This window comes from Coloeus monedula (assembly GCF_965178545.1).
Source record: "Coloeus monedula genome assembly, chromosome: 3".
Lineage (NCBI taxonomy): Eukaryota > Metazoa > Chordata > Aves > Passeriformes > Corvidae > Coloeus > Coloeus monedula.
This window is the reverse complement of record NC_138783.1, coordinates 92249396-92265946: the sequence shown is the minus strand read 5'-3', so window position 1 is coordinate 92265946 and position 16551 is coordinate 92249396. Positions and strand designations below refer to the sequence as shown.

General features: G+C 40.1%; 1 protein-coding gene across 1 annotated transcript; it reads right to left on the bottom strand.

Moving 5' to 3' along the window:
• Positions 1-2890: 2890 nt before the first annotated feature.
• SULT1C4 (sulfotransferase family 1C member 4) lies at positions 2891-9248 on the bottom strand (the record flags this gene model as incomplete). The annotated part of the gene is made up of 7 exons (XM_082277995.1): positions 2891-3003; positions 3155-3335; positions 3534-3628; positions 4861-4987; positions 5297-5394; positions 7209-7346; positions 9083-9248. 7 exons carry the CDS (start codon positions 9246-9248, stop codon positions 2891-2893), a joined length of 918 nt encoding a protein of 305 aa, XP_082134121.1.
• Between the last annotated feature and the right edge of the window lie 7303 nt (positions 9249-16551).

The window sequence follows — 16551 nt, the reverse complement described above, 5'->3', positions numbered from 1 at the left end:
GGATGAAAATAAAGCATGGACATATATTCAGAATTTATGTCTAATACAGTTCTGTACAGTTTTATCTCCATGGTAAACAGAGTCATGTGTTTGCATCAGAAGTGTGACAATAGTTTAAATTACTTGAAATAATTTGGCTGAACACATACAATCTCCTTCTGCAGTTGCTCATTGATTTACAGTATCTTATGTAAAAATATATTAAATCTATTACCAACTTCCGTTGATATTAGTAAAAAATCTCCGTATACAAACACATCATTTAAAGCTCTCCTGTACATAACAACTGACAGACCTAAAGATATGGAAGTTAAAGGCAGTCTAGATGAGGGCACCCTCCAGTCATCTGCCCAGAAGCATATGCACATCTCTGTTGACATACATTCAAAATAAACATCAAACCATTGTAGAATCTGGGTCCATTGCGGGATGCTTACAGCCCATTAACCTATTTCCCAAATTTTCTTCATAACTACAGATCAAATAATTTTCACTGGTAACAATAAACTATTCCTTGTAGTTTTACACTAGTACAATATGAACATTCTGCAAATCATGATTGAATCCATAAGTTGATCTCTCAGCTATGGTGGCTTGAGAAGGAATAAAAAGCAGAAACTCCCCACTTTTCTATCCTTCTGCCAGCTACATTTTTTCAAAAAAGTTAATATTTTTGTCTTTGAATATATCAAAGGATAATATCAATAGCATAAGAGAAGCCAGTTTTTATGTAGCCACACATCAAGTGTTTGTTTCTCCCCTTTTTTATTCTATGATTGCAGTCTGACCTGTGGTCCTTTTTATCTGTTGTTTGTAGCAGCTTAGTTGCAGCTGGGTGAAAAGTTACCTAAGGAAGTGAGAGCAAAGGTGGCTTTTCAATGGGATACAAGTCCCTTATTATATGGTTCCTCTATCCTTGCAGTTGCTATGCAACTCCCTTTTCAAATCAGGCTTCAGCCACTGTCAGCATTTTGCTTTTCTGATAGTTCAGAGATTTCAAGGGAGAAGTAAACAGGTCATTTGTGTGACCTTTTGTACAGCCTTGCTCATAAAATGTCACCAAGCTACTGAGTTAAGCATGTTTTCCATTGAGTGATACCTCTTGTGGCACTGAATGAGGATTAGATTGACAAGCTGTGCTGACTCGTGGTTTCATAGAGCAATGCAAGAGAATGGAAATATCTGAGAGAGCAGGCAGCACCTATTCCTTATACTTGCAGTAGTGAGACAGTAAATGAAGTTAATCATAAACAAAAACCAAACAAGTAGCGAAAAGCTCCTCAAGCTGGTATTTAGCCTTACTGTGATGAACAGCCGTGCCTGTGACAGATAATTTTTTATGAGGTAGTCATTTTACTGAGTCATCCTTTGTTTGTGGACAGGAATCTGTTGGCCTGAAGTCTTAAAAAAAAAAAAAAAGTTGCGCTAACGTAATAAATATGTTTCCAGTTTCAGTGATTCCTGCATTTTTGGGGAGAACTCAATGGGCCAGGACAATGTAACTCCTACATTTAACAGGCAGCTTTTTGATTGTTTTCAAATTGATGCAAGGTATTCCTGCCCTTTATGATCGCATTCACTTTACATATATGCTGCCCTTTTTGACTGTATTCATTTTAGATATGTGAATTAAATAGGTAGCCTGAATTGAACTTTGCATTTGACAGCTGCTCATATTGCTACAGATTTTTAGCTCACTTTTAACTCTCCATGAGCCAAAGAGAAAATATCCCCAGCAAACATTTTTTTGTATTAAACTAGACTCAGCTAGATTAAATGAGACTAAATGAGACTGAAACGGTATTTTCCTTTAGCTGCTGTAATCTACATTCTGTTCCCTCTGACATCCAGAGTGAAAACTCAGTTAAGCAGGAAGTCTTTATGGCCTTTTTTGTGTGCCAAGCTCAATGATGGAACTTGAAATCCAAAAGTGGATTGGTAACAGTTGCCTATAATTAAATGGGTTATGAATTACTTTAGTTAATTTTGCGCAAGCTCAAAGCATGGCTGTAGTTATGGTACTAATGCTGAAGCAGAACTGGTTTTTATTTTCCTGTGTCTACCAGGCCCTGTTGCAACTAAGAGCCCTCAATAAGATGTTTATATATTTGATTAAGAGTGAGATGAAGGAGAAGGCAATGGCGTGAGGCATCTGATGAACACTTTTACAAGAGTGAAGAGGTTGCAGCACTGTCTCTTCACCTGGTTCACACCAACTTTCAGAATTTTCCAAATGTTAGCAGAACACTGTGATATCCAGTTCAAGAGGCAAGTGTGAGATGCAATAAGGACTACTGTGTCCACAGCTAGACTGTAGATAAATGCCTCTGTTCAGTCCTTCAGCAAGTTTTATCAAAGGAAGTAATGGGTATTCAGTATTCTTGGAAATACTGCTTTCATCCCAACAGCATTTATAATGTCCAACTTAAAATGAGACCAAATTAAATTTATTCTACTTTGTGGACTTCTGTTGGTCTCTTTATACTTGACCATCTTTAAATTTGTTTATTGTTATTTATTGATTACGACCTGTTGCACTCCTTTAACACCTTTTTTCCTGTTGGTTCCTAGTTTCTGTTAAGAGTTTGATTTGAAAATGCCAGCAATATCAACTGCAGCTTTACAGAGACTAAAACTCACAGCATGTCTGAAATATTTTTATTAATGCTGAAAGTTGCTGTGGTAGGGGTGACCGAGAAGTGTTCAGTGGAATTATTTTCTTCAGGGAGACTTAAACTTTGGCATAATTTGGGCACTCTCTCAGTAATGAAAAATCAGTGATGTGTGAAAGAGAGATCTTGGATTCTTAGGGACACTGACATTTTGTGAAGGAAAAGCAAAATATATGACATGGAAAAGGCTGAAGATCATTAAGTTCCATTGCAAGTAATTACAGTTCCATGCGAAAAACAAGAGAGGTATCAGACATTTTCTTCTTATAATCTTCATCAAATTTCTCATTCTGAGCCACAGTGAAATGATTCTTCCAGTCTGCAACAGTCCCTAAGAAACAGAAAAGCAAAAAAAGAGAAAAGATTAACTTACCAGTATTTCCTGAAGCTCATTATCCATAACTTATCAGATACTTTTACTTCAATGCTTATTTCAAAACAGAATGACAACCAGAGTTGATGTCACTAACAAACCTCAGTACCTTTTCTCATGAATGGGGAAATGGAGTGATCCATTATTCCTTGAAAGTCTTTAGTGTAGTTTGCCATGGGATTGTTCTTCATTACCTCAAATGAGGTGCTATGGACTATTTTGTTTAGAACCTCCTGGCTCAGATCCTTCTCGAGGAATTTGGCAATCTTCTGAATTTCTTGCTTTGGATTCTGCAGAGACAATTACAGTGGGATAAGATGGAGAGCTAGGAAAGGCAAAGAAATCAAACATAGTGTTAGAGCTGCAGTTCTCAAACAGAGAAGATCAGGTCTGATAAGAAGATCAGGTAATACAAAACTGTTGCTTGTAGTAGTATCTACTAGACTTACATACTTCACAGCTCTATAAACATATGTTCTGCCTTTTACCTCCTTCATATCTTCATAGAAGAGATAGAGAATACGGTGCTTGTCTTTTGCCTTCCACCATCCTTTTACGTGGTCATACCAGGAACCCCAGAGGACTGAAAAAGAAGTAATAGCAGCAGCAGCTATAAATGCCCCAACTGTCTTTAACACATGTAGCACTCATGTTTCCCTCTTAACCAGTACCTGTGAATTTCCAAGCTGGTTTTGAATCACTATGGCTGTGATAATAAGCACTGCTGTGCTCTGTGCTTATTACAGCATTTTTGCTATTAATCCCTCAGGTGTATGGATGCTCAGAGCAGGATTCATGTGTAGTTTTAGAGGGCAACAAATGCAAATGCATTATGGTCAATGGAAATACACATTTCCAGTATTCATTTGATCAGCTGGACAAGGCTTGTCTTAATTGTCCCTGCTTTGAGCAGGGCAGGGGTTAGGATAATACGGACAACAAAAATCCAGTTCAGCTTGTGTTATTCTGTGATTCTACCTGGTTTAAATATTTGCTATGCTGTCAGAACTGCCTGCTTCTCTCCAGCAAGTGTCAAAATGATTAGCTAAGACAGAAGTAGATATGTTCTAGATGTCTGCACTGGGACAGATGGCTCCCAAGCTGATCTGGTCAAACATAAGATATAAGGTCTCCTTTGGACGTGAGACTCTTACGCTGGCCCAGCCACTGGTATTTCTAGGCTTACATGGTGGTAAAAATATTAATGACCAAAGGAAGCTTTAATGACCCAAACTGTAAACTGACACACACTTGACTAGGTTTTGTTTCTTGGATATCCTGTGATATCAGCACCTCTTTTAGAGACGGATGAATCAGCTTCTGGGGTTGCCTGCCCTTAGTTAGATAACTGTCTTTGTTCAGATGTCTGATTTTTAGATACATTAATTTAGGTACAAAGACTCCCTTATCTCAAATTCACACTGCACATTTCTAGCAAAATTAACCCTCAATTTCTTTTTAAAATTTCTAATTTTATCAGGTTAGAGTAAAACCAATTAAACCATTGTTCCTTTTCTACTGGCTTCTTTTAATCTCAGAGACAAGAGATTAAGCCTGAAAATTGCCATACATTTTTCTGAATGATAACCGAATAAAGAGTAGTTGGTTTTTTTTCTCAAAATGGGAGTATAAAGGTAGATTGAATCCTTTGGGCAATAATAAAAACCTGTGAATGAAGAAAAATTATGACTGAAACACCTTCAGCATATATCCTTCCACAGAGTCAGAAGTGGATTTCAAACCAAATTAATAAATCAATGCCATGCATTCTTAAAATGATCAAAATCTCTTATACAACTGATTGCAGTTAATCACCTTTTCCAGTCATGAATTTCTCCACAAACTCCTCCCAGGTTCCTGGATCAGGCAATCCTTTATTCATTCTGTGGAAATGGTAGTATGACACCAGGTTGTCTTTTGCATTTCTTGCCACGTAGATTATCTTTATTGAGATGAAAAGAGAGAGAGAGAAATTAACTTGCACATACTTATATAGATATTGAGCATCTCCTGGAGTTTTCTCTTGGAGCCTGCTGGTAGAGGTTTAAGAGATTTTGCTTTGAAGCTGCCATTTTCTAAAATCCAGCTCAGGTAACTTAGTCATGACTTTAGATTTGCACGGACTTTGCACATTAAAGGGAAAATATTTTTGGAGACCTTTTGTTTTCACAGAGATTCTGGAAAACATATTCTGCCCTGGTTTGTGTCACTTTCTTTGCCCTCGAAGTAGAGTATGCCTCTTCAGCCTTACCTTACAGTTTTGTTCCCAGAAGGATGGAGGCAGCAGCTGCGCAGGCAGATGAGTTTTTATTGTTCGTGGAGATGGCATGGCTTCAGCTAACTCCAGACCTGTGGGATGTTAATTATAAGATGTGAGTTGTTCTCTAAATTGCACTAGCACTTCTTTCCTGTGCTTATACATGTAATTGTGACTGTGACTTTTCAGCAGTTCACCTTGCATTGATCATTCATATCCACTTACATAGCAGTGTAACATATACAACATTACATAAGCATCTTCAGTGTTTCTAGAGAAAGTTTTATGTATGTATTCGAGTAGAAAAGGGGAAACACTGATTTATATCTTCGTGCTTTCTTGGGCCCATACCTAACTCCTGCTCTCCAACGGATAGTGATGAATACTGATTTATATTTATCCAACCAAAGTTTGTCCTTTGCAGTATTTAGTGATCTCCTTCCACCTTACAGGTAAGAAATTTTTGTTTCTTTCTAGGATACAAGAATATGACTGGCTGACTAGACTTTGTGAATAGCACATAAAGAGAAACTAAGAGAATGACTGGATTTTCAGTAGCTATGGATATATGGGACTACTTGGGAATATCTGGTGATATTTGGAGATGTGCTATCTCCTCCCTTCTCCTTTTTAAACATCTGTCATGACCTCCATAATTTTTTTCCGTCATCATCTATCATCCTCTGTCATCTGTCATTTTTTTGTCTCTCTCCGTGTCAACACATTCTAGCTTATAAGACCAAAAGTAGCACTTCTGCAGAGCTAGTCAAGCTTTTCAGCTTCAAACCTGAGAGTCTGACTTAAAGATTTGTGTGGAAATGGAGGCCTTGCTGGGGGAGACTTTTGTAAGAAACTGCAAACCAGTGAAGCCCGCTGGTTGCCTGAATGTCCCACAGCTTGTTTAGATGACTAGACCGTAGAACTGAGCAGTGGTTACTTGAAACAGTAGCAAAACCACTGAAAACATTATCCATTGTAGGGTATGCCCATCCTCTGCCCTGGAGGGGAAGCCTGCTGAGATAGGGAGATTGCACAACCTCCCAGCAGAATCCCCCTGGAAAAGGCAGCCGCCTTGCAATTATGGCGAGAGAGGACACAGACCCATGATCCTCTTGGAGACCTATGCAGATCCTTTGTAACCCATTGGCTTTTACCCTCTCACACCCACCCCTGTATCCCTATAATATCTAGCCCTCTGCCCCTGTGGGATCAGAGAGCTTGTCCCTAGCCTCTCCTTCGCAGGGTGTGGACTGATAAAGCTGCCCCATGTGGAACTGCTGTATGGGTCTCTCGTCTCTCTCCTCCTGGTCTGGCCTGGGGTTTGCCTCGCAGGACAAGAGCTGAAATCACTCCTGCTGAATCACTGAAGAGCTGACAGCCTGCTGAGAAGGCACCCCCTGTGAAGGCACCCCGGCGGTCAAGGGATCGCTGCAGACCTCTGAAGGACTGTTCCTTACGGGACACTTTCTCTGGAGCTGTCTGTTTCCTGGGTCTGAGCCACAGACCCCGTCCTGGGTGCTTTAATCAACCTTTTGGAAATATGTCCATGACATAGTTTTCTCTTCCATACAGGCTGTAATCACAGAATGGCATTCAATTGCCCCCATGTTGCCATTTTATAGGTATCTGCTGCTGGTTTAGGTACTGTGGAGTATCAAACACAGCTTCAGATACCACTCCAAAACATAATGGTCTTCAGTAGCACCTGAAGCTATCACATCTGCCAGTCTTGCAGCACCTTGAGTAGCACTAGACGTTTATGTTAAAGCAACTGAACTGGTCCTTAGTAGCCAAAATGGTGCTTAGTTCAAGAACAAAGCAAGTAGGACCTTTCCCAGGAAATTTGTGGCATCAGCACTAAGTGCTTGTTTTGTTTCATTTTGTCTAAAATATAAATAATATTCACCTGAGTAACGTAGAGATGGAGGCTCTGGGATAAACCACTCAAGGAAAGGCTGGCGTTTGTAAGTAGTCTCACGTTTACACTTCTCAGTGTCTCCATTTTGTTGAACCATATCCACTATCTCCTGTGTCCACGTGGTACCTGAAAATGTCAAGTGTTTAGAGGTTTCCCTCCAGGATAGTCAAGTGTTTCTTCTTCCACAGAACTGAAAGCCAGAAGGATAGACTCTGTGCTAATGGGGGAAAGAATAGCATAGAAAATAATAGACGAAATGGAAAGAGAGTGTAATAGAGGCAAAATGCCTAATTAAGCATACAAAGATAATTCCCAAAGCACGATTTAAGGAATTCCATTTTAGACAGACTTCTTCTTGCTTAAAGAAATAGCCCCCACCAGTACTGAAAAAACTACTGGGATAAGCTCACTATTGTTTGCAGAGAGGAATAAAACTCCCTTCTTTTATCCCTCACAAAAATTCATGTATTTCAATTTTGTTTTCATACTGAATTTGAGCAAAAAGATGCAATACCTGAACTTCAAGTGAGTAAAAATTTCATACAGCTTGAAAATATAAAAAAAGTGGCAGTATTTGCAAAGTTTCCATTTGAAACATGTTTATGAAAGTCTGAACAACATTTCATCTGCCTGAGCGGCTTCAACATTTTATAAGAGTTACAGCATAGTGTATCTTGTGTGTTTCTTTCCTTTTATGGCTGTCAACACTGTGTTAACTGCACCTCCTCTGAGGTACTGTGGCAGGTCAGCTAGAGAACAGGCTAAGGGATAAATTGGAAAGCAATTTGGGCAGGAGATTCAGCCCTTCTTAAGATGCTTGTGTTGTTCATCTCAGACAGGTATGACATAATGTCAAATGGAATCCTAACTTTAATTATTTTCAGGGTTTTTTTCTTTCTCTCGGACCCATCTTAAAGACACAGAAAGGCACAGGATTCATGTCTGGCATAGGACAGGTGATAGGGAATACAGTATCATACATTCGCTCCAGGACAAGTGGCTAGAAGGTTTTAATCCCAGCTGGATAAAATAATGTGGTTTTGCCTTCAGTATACAGAGAGCAAATCAAAAGCTTTCAAGTTTTACAAAACTTATGGTGGGGTTTTTTGTTAAAAACATTTTTTTTTCCCCCTACTGACAAAAAAGAAAACCCTTAAAAATTGTTGCTAATTCAAGTAATTATTTTTTTATGATGATCAAATTCTCCCATATCTGTTCCTGAATGTCCAAAACAGTACATGTTTTTATTCATACAGAATTAATATCGATGCTTGTTATTTGTTGTTTTCTTGTGTAGTAAGTATAAATGGTCTGATGAAGAGGAGAAATATTGTCCAGTCACTGAGTAAAATACCAGAGAGCTAATATTAATGGTGGTATTTTATTTTATTGGCCAAAATTACTAAATTAATTTGGTTATTTTAAAGAATTAATCAATTTTCAGAATCACTACAAGCTTACACAACAAATCTTTCCCCAAATACATGATATATTCCATAGTCATACAGTCAGTTTTTATTATTTCTTAGTAATGATCAGTTCTTTCTAGGCATTGTTAAATCGCTGCATATTGGTGGAAAACTTCTATTGACACCATTACTATAAATGCATATAATCTCAGTTAAGGGAAACAATTATAGGTCATTAGACTTTGGCCATTTGCACTTCAGTAGTAACAGATGGTTGTTGCATCTGCCAAAGAAGTCAGAAGTTACTAGTCACAGCTGACACAGCTTCATGTCTTTAAAATATGTCCTGTTTGGAGTTAAACAAATGTCAATCACAATAGAAAAACATAGATTTCAATGCCAACAATAACCACTATGCCAAACTTTTCTGTTCTGTTTCCTACCCACACCAACCTGCTTTTGCATAGGTTGCGATGAGCACATCGTCAGGTCTGGCTTTGAACTTCCACACTTGGTCCCACCTGCTGCCAATTGGCGGTGTGAGGGGAACACCTTCCACTTCAAATAATTCAGATCGAATCACTGTCTCTTTCAGACTCAAATCTTTCATTTTATCCATGGCCAATGAGCACTGCATGAAGAAAGGCTTAGAATTAACATGGCTGCTCCAAAAAAAAAATCTGAATTTCCTCATCTTGACATCTCTCTTATTGACTAAATTCCATGTCCTCTGATTTCTTTGGCCATGATTTGGCCTATCTGGATCCATATATAGACTCCTTAAAGCTGGATCTCATTTTCAGAAATGCTTGGTGTATTGCTAGTAGTAGTTCTCTGTGTCTCTAAAAATCACTCTGTTTACTCAGGTAAAAAAAGAGAAAAAAGTCATTCTCATATCAAACACGTTTATGTAAAATTCTGATGGTTGGTATGAAGCCTTCTAAAGGCAAGAAAAAGTATTCAGAGGTGTGATTCAAAAGAAGGCAGAGAATAATAGCTGGCAATGAAATCAGCATACAGGACCCAACCCTTCCTCTGTGAAGAAAATAAACAGAAATGCCTGCTACCACCCTTTGTGCCTTGTACTCACAAAATATTTGCAGACCTTTTCTGTGTTTAGTTCCTGGATCTTTTCACTTGCGGAACTCTTTGCTGTATTTTGAAATATGTTGCACATAAATAACCTGAACTAGGTTGATAATTAACTAAAGGTTGTTTGACTTCAATTATGTAAATCAATCTGTTTTACAATAACTAGTTATTGATTTCTGGATTTCTCCCAAGGAGACCTCTTAGGCATAACTTTCAGAGCTCCAGAGTCTGGTTAGAGGAAAGATCTGCTTAATGGGAGGCTACAGAAATAACCCCAATTAAAAATATCAGCCAGAAAAAAAGACATTTCGATCCCGACAGCAAACATTGCTAGAATATTTTCTTTAGTTTTCTTGTTTACTCACAGCAATTTTATACAGATTCAGTTGAGCAGAGTGAGATGTTGGATTGGTGGCTGAGCAGTCACTCGAGAAATTTTTTAAAAAGTAGGAAAAAGAAACTTGCCAGATAATTTTTCCTGCTAAAATGTCTTCAGTCCTTGGCTGTATTGATAACTACACAGGAATGTAAATCTTCAGGCATAAGTAGGCTGAAAACTTGTGTGGGTGGAGATTTCATTCTTCCTATCAGTGTGAGGAGAGTAAAGGAGGAAGTGCAGCAGCAGCCAACAGCTGAGCAGTTTTTGTGGCAAGGTTTATGAATCCTTTCTAATCCTGTGAAAGAAAAACACCTGGAATTCTCATCTAGAATCTCTCAGATTCTTTACTGGCAACAACAAAAAATGTCAGTCAATAGCTCCAGCAAGATTATTTTAATTTGTCTCTGTCATTGTCAACAGTCTTGGGATAATTCATTTTCTTACTAATATATAATCTAAATTGCAAAGATCCTGTGTGTGCAGAGAAACTCTGCACTGAACTGTGGCTCAATGGGCACAGGTCAGGCTCCAGTACAGTGCTAGAGACTGCTGATTCTCAGTCTGCTAGGGTCATTTGTCTGTTCAGGTGTAAAGTCCCAGGTTATGGGAGGTGGTATCTGTCCAGGGAATCTGCCCAAATCCTTGCACACACCCTGCCATGCAAGGACTGACTACTTTAGGGCGCATCAGAGCTTTGCCTCATCCCAAAAATGTTATTCTCTACTTCCCATCAGCAGGTGATCCAGCCACCTCCCGGGAAGCAGGGCTTCAGCCCACAGGTGGTTGCTGTATGTAAGCCTACTGCACTTATACTTACTAGCACTATGAGGGTGCTATGGGGAGAATGAAATCCATCTTGTGAATGGGGCATCCCCAGTTTCTCTGGGCAACCTGTTCCACTGTCTCACTACCCTCACAGTAAAGAATTTCTTCCTAACAACTAATCTAAACCTGCTCTCGTACAGTTTGAAGTCATTCCCCCTTGTCCTGTCACTACATGCCCTTGTCAAAAGTCTCTCTCCATCTTTCTTGTAGACTCCTTTCAAGGTACTGCAAGGCCTCAGTTAGGTCGCCCTGAACCCTTCTCTTCTCCAGGCAGAGCAATTCCAATTCCCTCAGCCTTTCCTTATAGGAGAGGTCTCCATCACTCTAATTGTCTTGGTGGCATCCTCTGGACTCGCTCCATCAGGTTGATGTCCTTCCTGTGCTGAGGACCCCAGAGCTGGATGCAGCACTCCTGGTGGGGTGTCACCAGTGCAGAGTAGAGGGGCAGAGTCATCTCCCTGAACGCGTTTCCCAGCCTCCATTGGATGCAGCCCAGGACATGTTTGGCTTTCTGGGCTGCAGGTGCACATTGCTGTGTCATGTCCAGGCTCTCATCCATCAGCACCCCCAAGTCCTTCTCCCCAGGGCTACTCTCCAGCTATCCATCAGGACTCTGAGCCATTGACCACTATCCTCTGGATGCTACTGTCCAAGCACTTTCTTATCCATCTAACAGTTCACCCATAAAATCCATCTCTCTCCAATTTAGAGGCAAGGATTTTGGGGGGACTGTGTCAAAGGCTTTACATAAGTCTGGATAAATGACATCTGTAACCTTTCTCTTTTCCACTGATATGGTCACTCTGTCTTAGAAGGCCACCATGTTGGTCAGGCAGGGCTTGCCCTTGGTGAAGTCATACTGGCTGTCCCTAAGCACCTCCCTGTCCTCCATGTGCCTGAGCACAGCTTCTGGGGGGGAAGCTTCACAGAAGTGAGGCTGACAGGTCAGTAGTTCCCAGGATCCTGCTTTCTACACTTTTTAAAGACAGGTACAATTTTGTCCTTTTCCCAGTCACCTGGGACTTCACCTGACTGCCATGGAGAGTGGCTTGTCAACTGCATCAGCCAATTCTGTTAGGATTCTGGGATGTATCTCTTTGGGTCCCATGGACTTTTGTGTGTTCAGGATCCCAAGATAGTAATGAACCTGATTTTTCCTTACAGTGGGAGGGACTCTGTTCCCTCAGTTCCAATCCTGCTGTCCATCAATTCAAGAGGTGTGGGAAGAGAGGTCGCCATTGGAGACTGAGACAAGAGACTGAGGCAACTGATCTTGATGTCCCTGATTAGCTTGTTTATGTTGGTGACCACCAGATGCAGTGTCACATCACCTCTTGTAGGGTTGTCTATTCCCTAGCTTGAAGCACTCAAGCACTGAGGCAGCCAGACAGAAATCCACTGACCTGGCCTGTGGCTGTAATCTTTCTGCATGTCTTGAAGTTCTGATGAGGCCAGAGACTGCGTTGCTTCCTCTTTCTTTTTGAATTCTCTCACTCCTTCCGCCAATTTCTTTGTTGAAAAACCAGCTTCTTGATAAAACCCTTTGTCCTTTCCTTGCCCCCTTTCTAATTGGTAATACAGATCCATTATTCTCCTTGTCAGCTTTTCCACAATTACTGTCGTTGTTTGGATCCCTGTCTCAACCACGGTGCTCTCCAACACATTTTGTGTCCCTGCCTGTCACAATCCTGTGACAGTACTGAACTGTGGCTCAGTGGGCACATGTCAGGCTCCAGTACAGTGCTAGAGATTGCTGATTCTCAGTCTGCTAGGGTCGTTTGTCTGTTCAGGTGTGAAGTCCCAGGTTATGGGAGGTGATAACTGTCCAGGGAATCTGCCCAAATCCTTGCACACACCCTGCCATGCAAGGACTGACTACTTTAGGGCGCATCAGAGTTTTGCCTCATCCAAAATTTTTCTTCTCTGATCCCAGGATGACACCAGATTCCTCAAGTTCCATAGTATGCTAACAGTGTTAATTATTAGTATGAAAATTCAGTGAGGGTGAACAGGGACCTTGTGAGCCTGACTAATAAACCATCCACATCAATCCCAGATAGGAGAGAGAGATGTATTCCTTCATCTTCTCCACAAAGCAGATACAGCACAGCAAGGCCAGCAATTCCCGGTGAAAACACAGAGACATTATTTGTATTAACACATTCGCAAAATAGAGAGAGAAGCAGTGCAGCCATCAAGCTCTGACCTGCACAGGAGCTTGCCACTTACTACCTGCTATAGCTACAGGACACTTAATACAAAACTGCTGTTACCGTGAGCCCCATGCTGGGTGCCAAAAGTGACTGTGGTGAGTTGATTTTTTCTGGATACCAGGTATCCACCAAGTTGCTCTATCACTCCCCTACTCAACAGGACAGTGGGGAAGAAAATAAGAGGGAAAATAGCTTCTGTGTTGAGATAATGCAGTTTGATAAATCAAAAGCAAAGGTCACGTAAGCGAAAATCAAAAGATTTTATTCTCTACTTCCCATCAGCAGGTGTTGTACGGCACTTCCTGGGAATCAGGACTTCAGAACACATAGTGCTTGCTCTGAAAGGCAAGCACTGTAAATTAGGAATGCCCTCTCTTCCTCCTCCTTTCTCTTAGCTTTTGTTGCTGGGCAGACATCATGTTATGGAATATCCCTCTAGTCTTTGGTCAACCACTTGATTTTTTCTGGCTCTTACACCAGGTTTTTCTTCTGAAGGCTGACAACACCAGAACAAATAATTAAAACACAACAAGCAGAGAATATATGGGTAAGATACAATATTTTTCTTTTTACTTTCAAGTTCTCTCATGGGAGGATGCCATATTCCTCTCTGTGTTAAGCCTGTACTGGTTCTGCTTGTTCTTCTCAACCTGGCAGTTCATTTACTGGTTTGTAATGTTATTCCCCACTCTTTCAGTTATGCAACCATCCTGATAATGCAGTAATCCCCAAAGCATATCAGCTGTGTGTATGACAAAGAAAACCCAAGAACTGCTTATTGAGTGGCTCTTTTTTATTGCAGCTGTGAAACTGAGTAGCCTTTGAACAATGCACTGTGCCAGATAAGCTGCAGTGAGGTCAAAAGTCACTCTGTGTAGCTTTAAAACTGCTTTTGAAATAGGCAATGAGTGATGAATTTCTCTGGTTGTGAAACAGGGAGATGACGGTAGAACTGGCTGGTCCAGGGACTGGATTTCTTGTCTGAAATCATGATTTACAGAGCCACTCCAAAAAAAAGACCAGGCAGTCTCTACAGAGAGCTTCTTCCAGGTTTCCATTGACCTTTTTCTGCATGCAAACTGGTGGAAGGTGTTTTCTCATGCAAAACACACTGAGTTTATTTTATTTTATTATTGAATTTGATTTTATTTTTGCTTTGCTGTGTTTTTTTTTTTATTATTTCCATAGTATCAGACTTGAAGTGGGATGAAGGCTACAAATCCTACATCAGTATTGAGCACTATGATATGGTTTTAGGTCTGATTTACTTCATATTTTGCCTACATTTAATGGTGTATATAATACAGGGTACTATGTCTTATCAATTAAATATAGGGTACTATGTCTTATCAATTAAAATCTGTGTACGATACATTTGAGTGAAAGAATGTGTTTCTGTGTTATGTTTAATGTTTGTATTACATTTCTCTAAAACTCTGGTCTCCCTCTGCTGGACAAAACACAGTCTCTTTATTCCAAAAGATGTTACAATATTTTGAGCTTAAAATTACATTTGATAGGTATTGGTATCTTTAGATACCAACGCGTATTCCTCATTCAGAAAAATGCATACTTTGGAGAAATGAAAGAACACTCTGCACAGACCAAGGTGTCACTTTGAGGGTTCTTGAATTTTAAAACTGCATTAATCTCTTTGTGACTGAATTAAGCTTGATCTGGCTGTGAGTCAGTGAGCAACCTTAGGCAACAAAAGCTTTTGGTACTATGGGATGCATTTAGAGTCAATCACAAATATTTCCTGTCATAGGCTCCTGGCTACCTCCATATGCTGTGGAGAACAATCCTGCAGGTGTCCGTAAAATAGGAATACTACTCCCAATCTTGTGATGGTTATTTGATGTCTGCCTTGCAGCCAGATACAGGTGAAATAATCATCACAGATATATTTATGCAATAACAAAGTAAGTACTAAAGGATATTTTAAGTGTAAACATGGAATGAAAAGTCCTAAGGCTTTAATTAAGCAACCCATTTAAGCACAATACCTAAGTGCAATCCCTATCAGTAAAGCATTTATGTCCCATTACCATCACATTCCAGAAATTTCTTTGCTTCAAGTATCCTCTCTTCAGCAGAGTTTCCTGCTAGGGGAAGTGTTGGAGCCTACAGTGTGTATAACTCTGAGCAGCTCCACATGTGTTGGGGTCACAGTCACATTAATATAAAATCTTGTTATTGTGGGCATGCATAGTCAAGTGATAAAGTTTAATTGGAATCCTGCAGCTTTTTAAAGTACTTTTCCCAGTAAAATATCCATATAAAGTGCTGAAGTGTCATCCTATCAGTGGCACTACGTGCTTCGGCATTGTTTCTGGAAATTATTTTGTAGAAATAGAAGGTCAGGTATTCATTACGCAGAATAACACATTCCCACTTGTACATGAGATTTGGTTCAGAGCCATGGGGAGGAAACCAGAAATTTGTAATAAAGAGTTACAGAGTGTGGTACCCTTTGTATATTAAATGATGGGATGTAGTTAAAAACATTACTTCACGTCAGTACATGATTCAGTTAGCTTCAGACTCCACTAGCAAGCTCAGTGTGGGCAATGTTAATACAGGCAGCATTGCTCAACAGAGATGAGATAGAAGCTGTTCAAGTTCTCAGGCTTAAACATGGGTGTACCAAAACTTATGCTTAAGGTTAGGCTTGAGAAAACCACAAAACCTAGAGCTCCAGGGACATTGCAACTACAAAAGGCGCTCAAGGGAGAGCACTTCACGTCATCTCATTCCATTTGGTTACAATCATTTCACTTCAGAATTTTCTTTTATTTCTTTCCATTGAATTTCATTTCATTTGAAGTCCACCCATCAGTTTGTTTGGCTTTGTTCTCTGACTTCGAGATTTTATTTCCTTTTATGAAAGGAAATTCTTCGTTTCATGAGAGGAATGAAATCTTGCGATTTCAATGAGGATCCATTTGGCAAGGTTTGGTCCATTTCCATGCACTTTATGTCATCCCATGCTATTTTATTGTTTTCACTTTGTTTCAGAATTTTCTCTTATTTTTTTTTTAGCATTTCCTTTTGTCAATTTCTTCTTCTGTGTCTTTGTTTCACTTGGTTCGCTGATTCTGGGATTTCAGTGAGTATCATTTCAGCAAGGTTTGGTCCATTTCACTTCAAAAAAAGAACACCCCACTGCCCAAAGATTGCACTCTCCACAGCTTTCTCCTTGGCACCAGACTCACAAGAATGCAGCTTTTACTGCTCCACTTAGGGTTAGGGTTAGGGTTAGGCTTAGGGTTAAGAAAACCACAAAGCCCAGAGCTCCAGGGACGCTACAACTACAAAAGGCACGCCAAGGGGAGCACAGCACTGCCCCAACATTGCTCCCTCCACACTTATCTTCTTGGCACCACCCTCACAAGAATGCAACTTTTACTGCT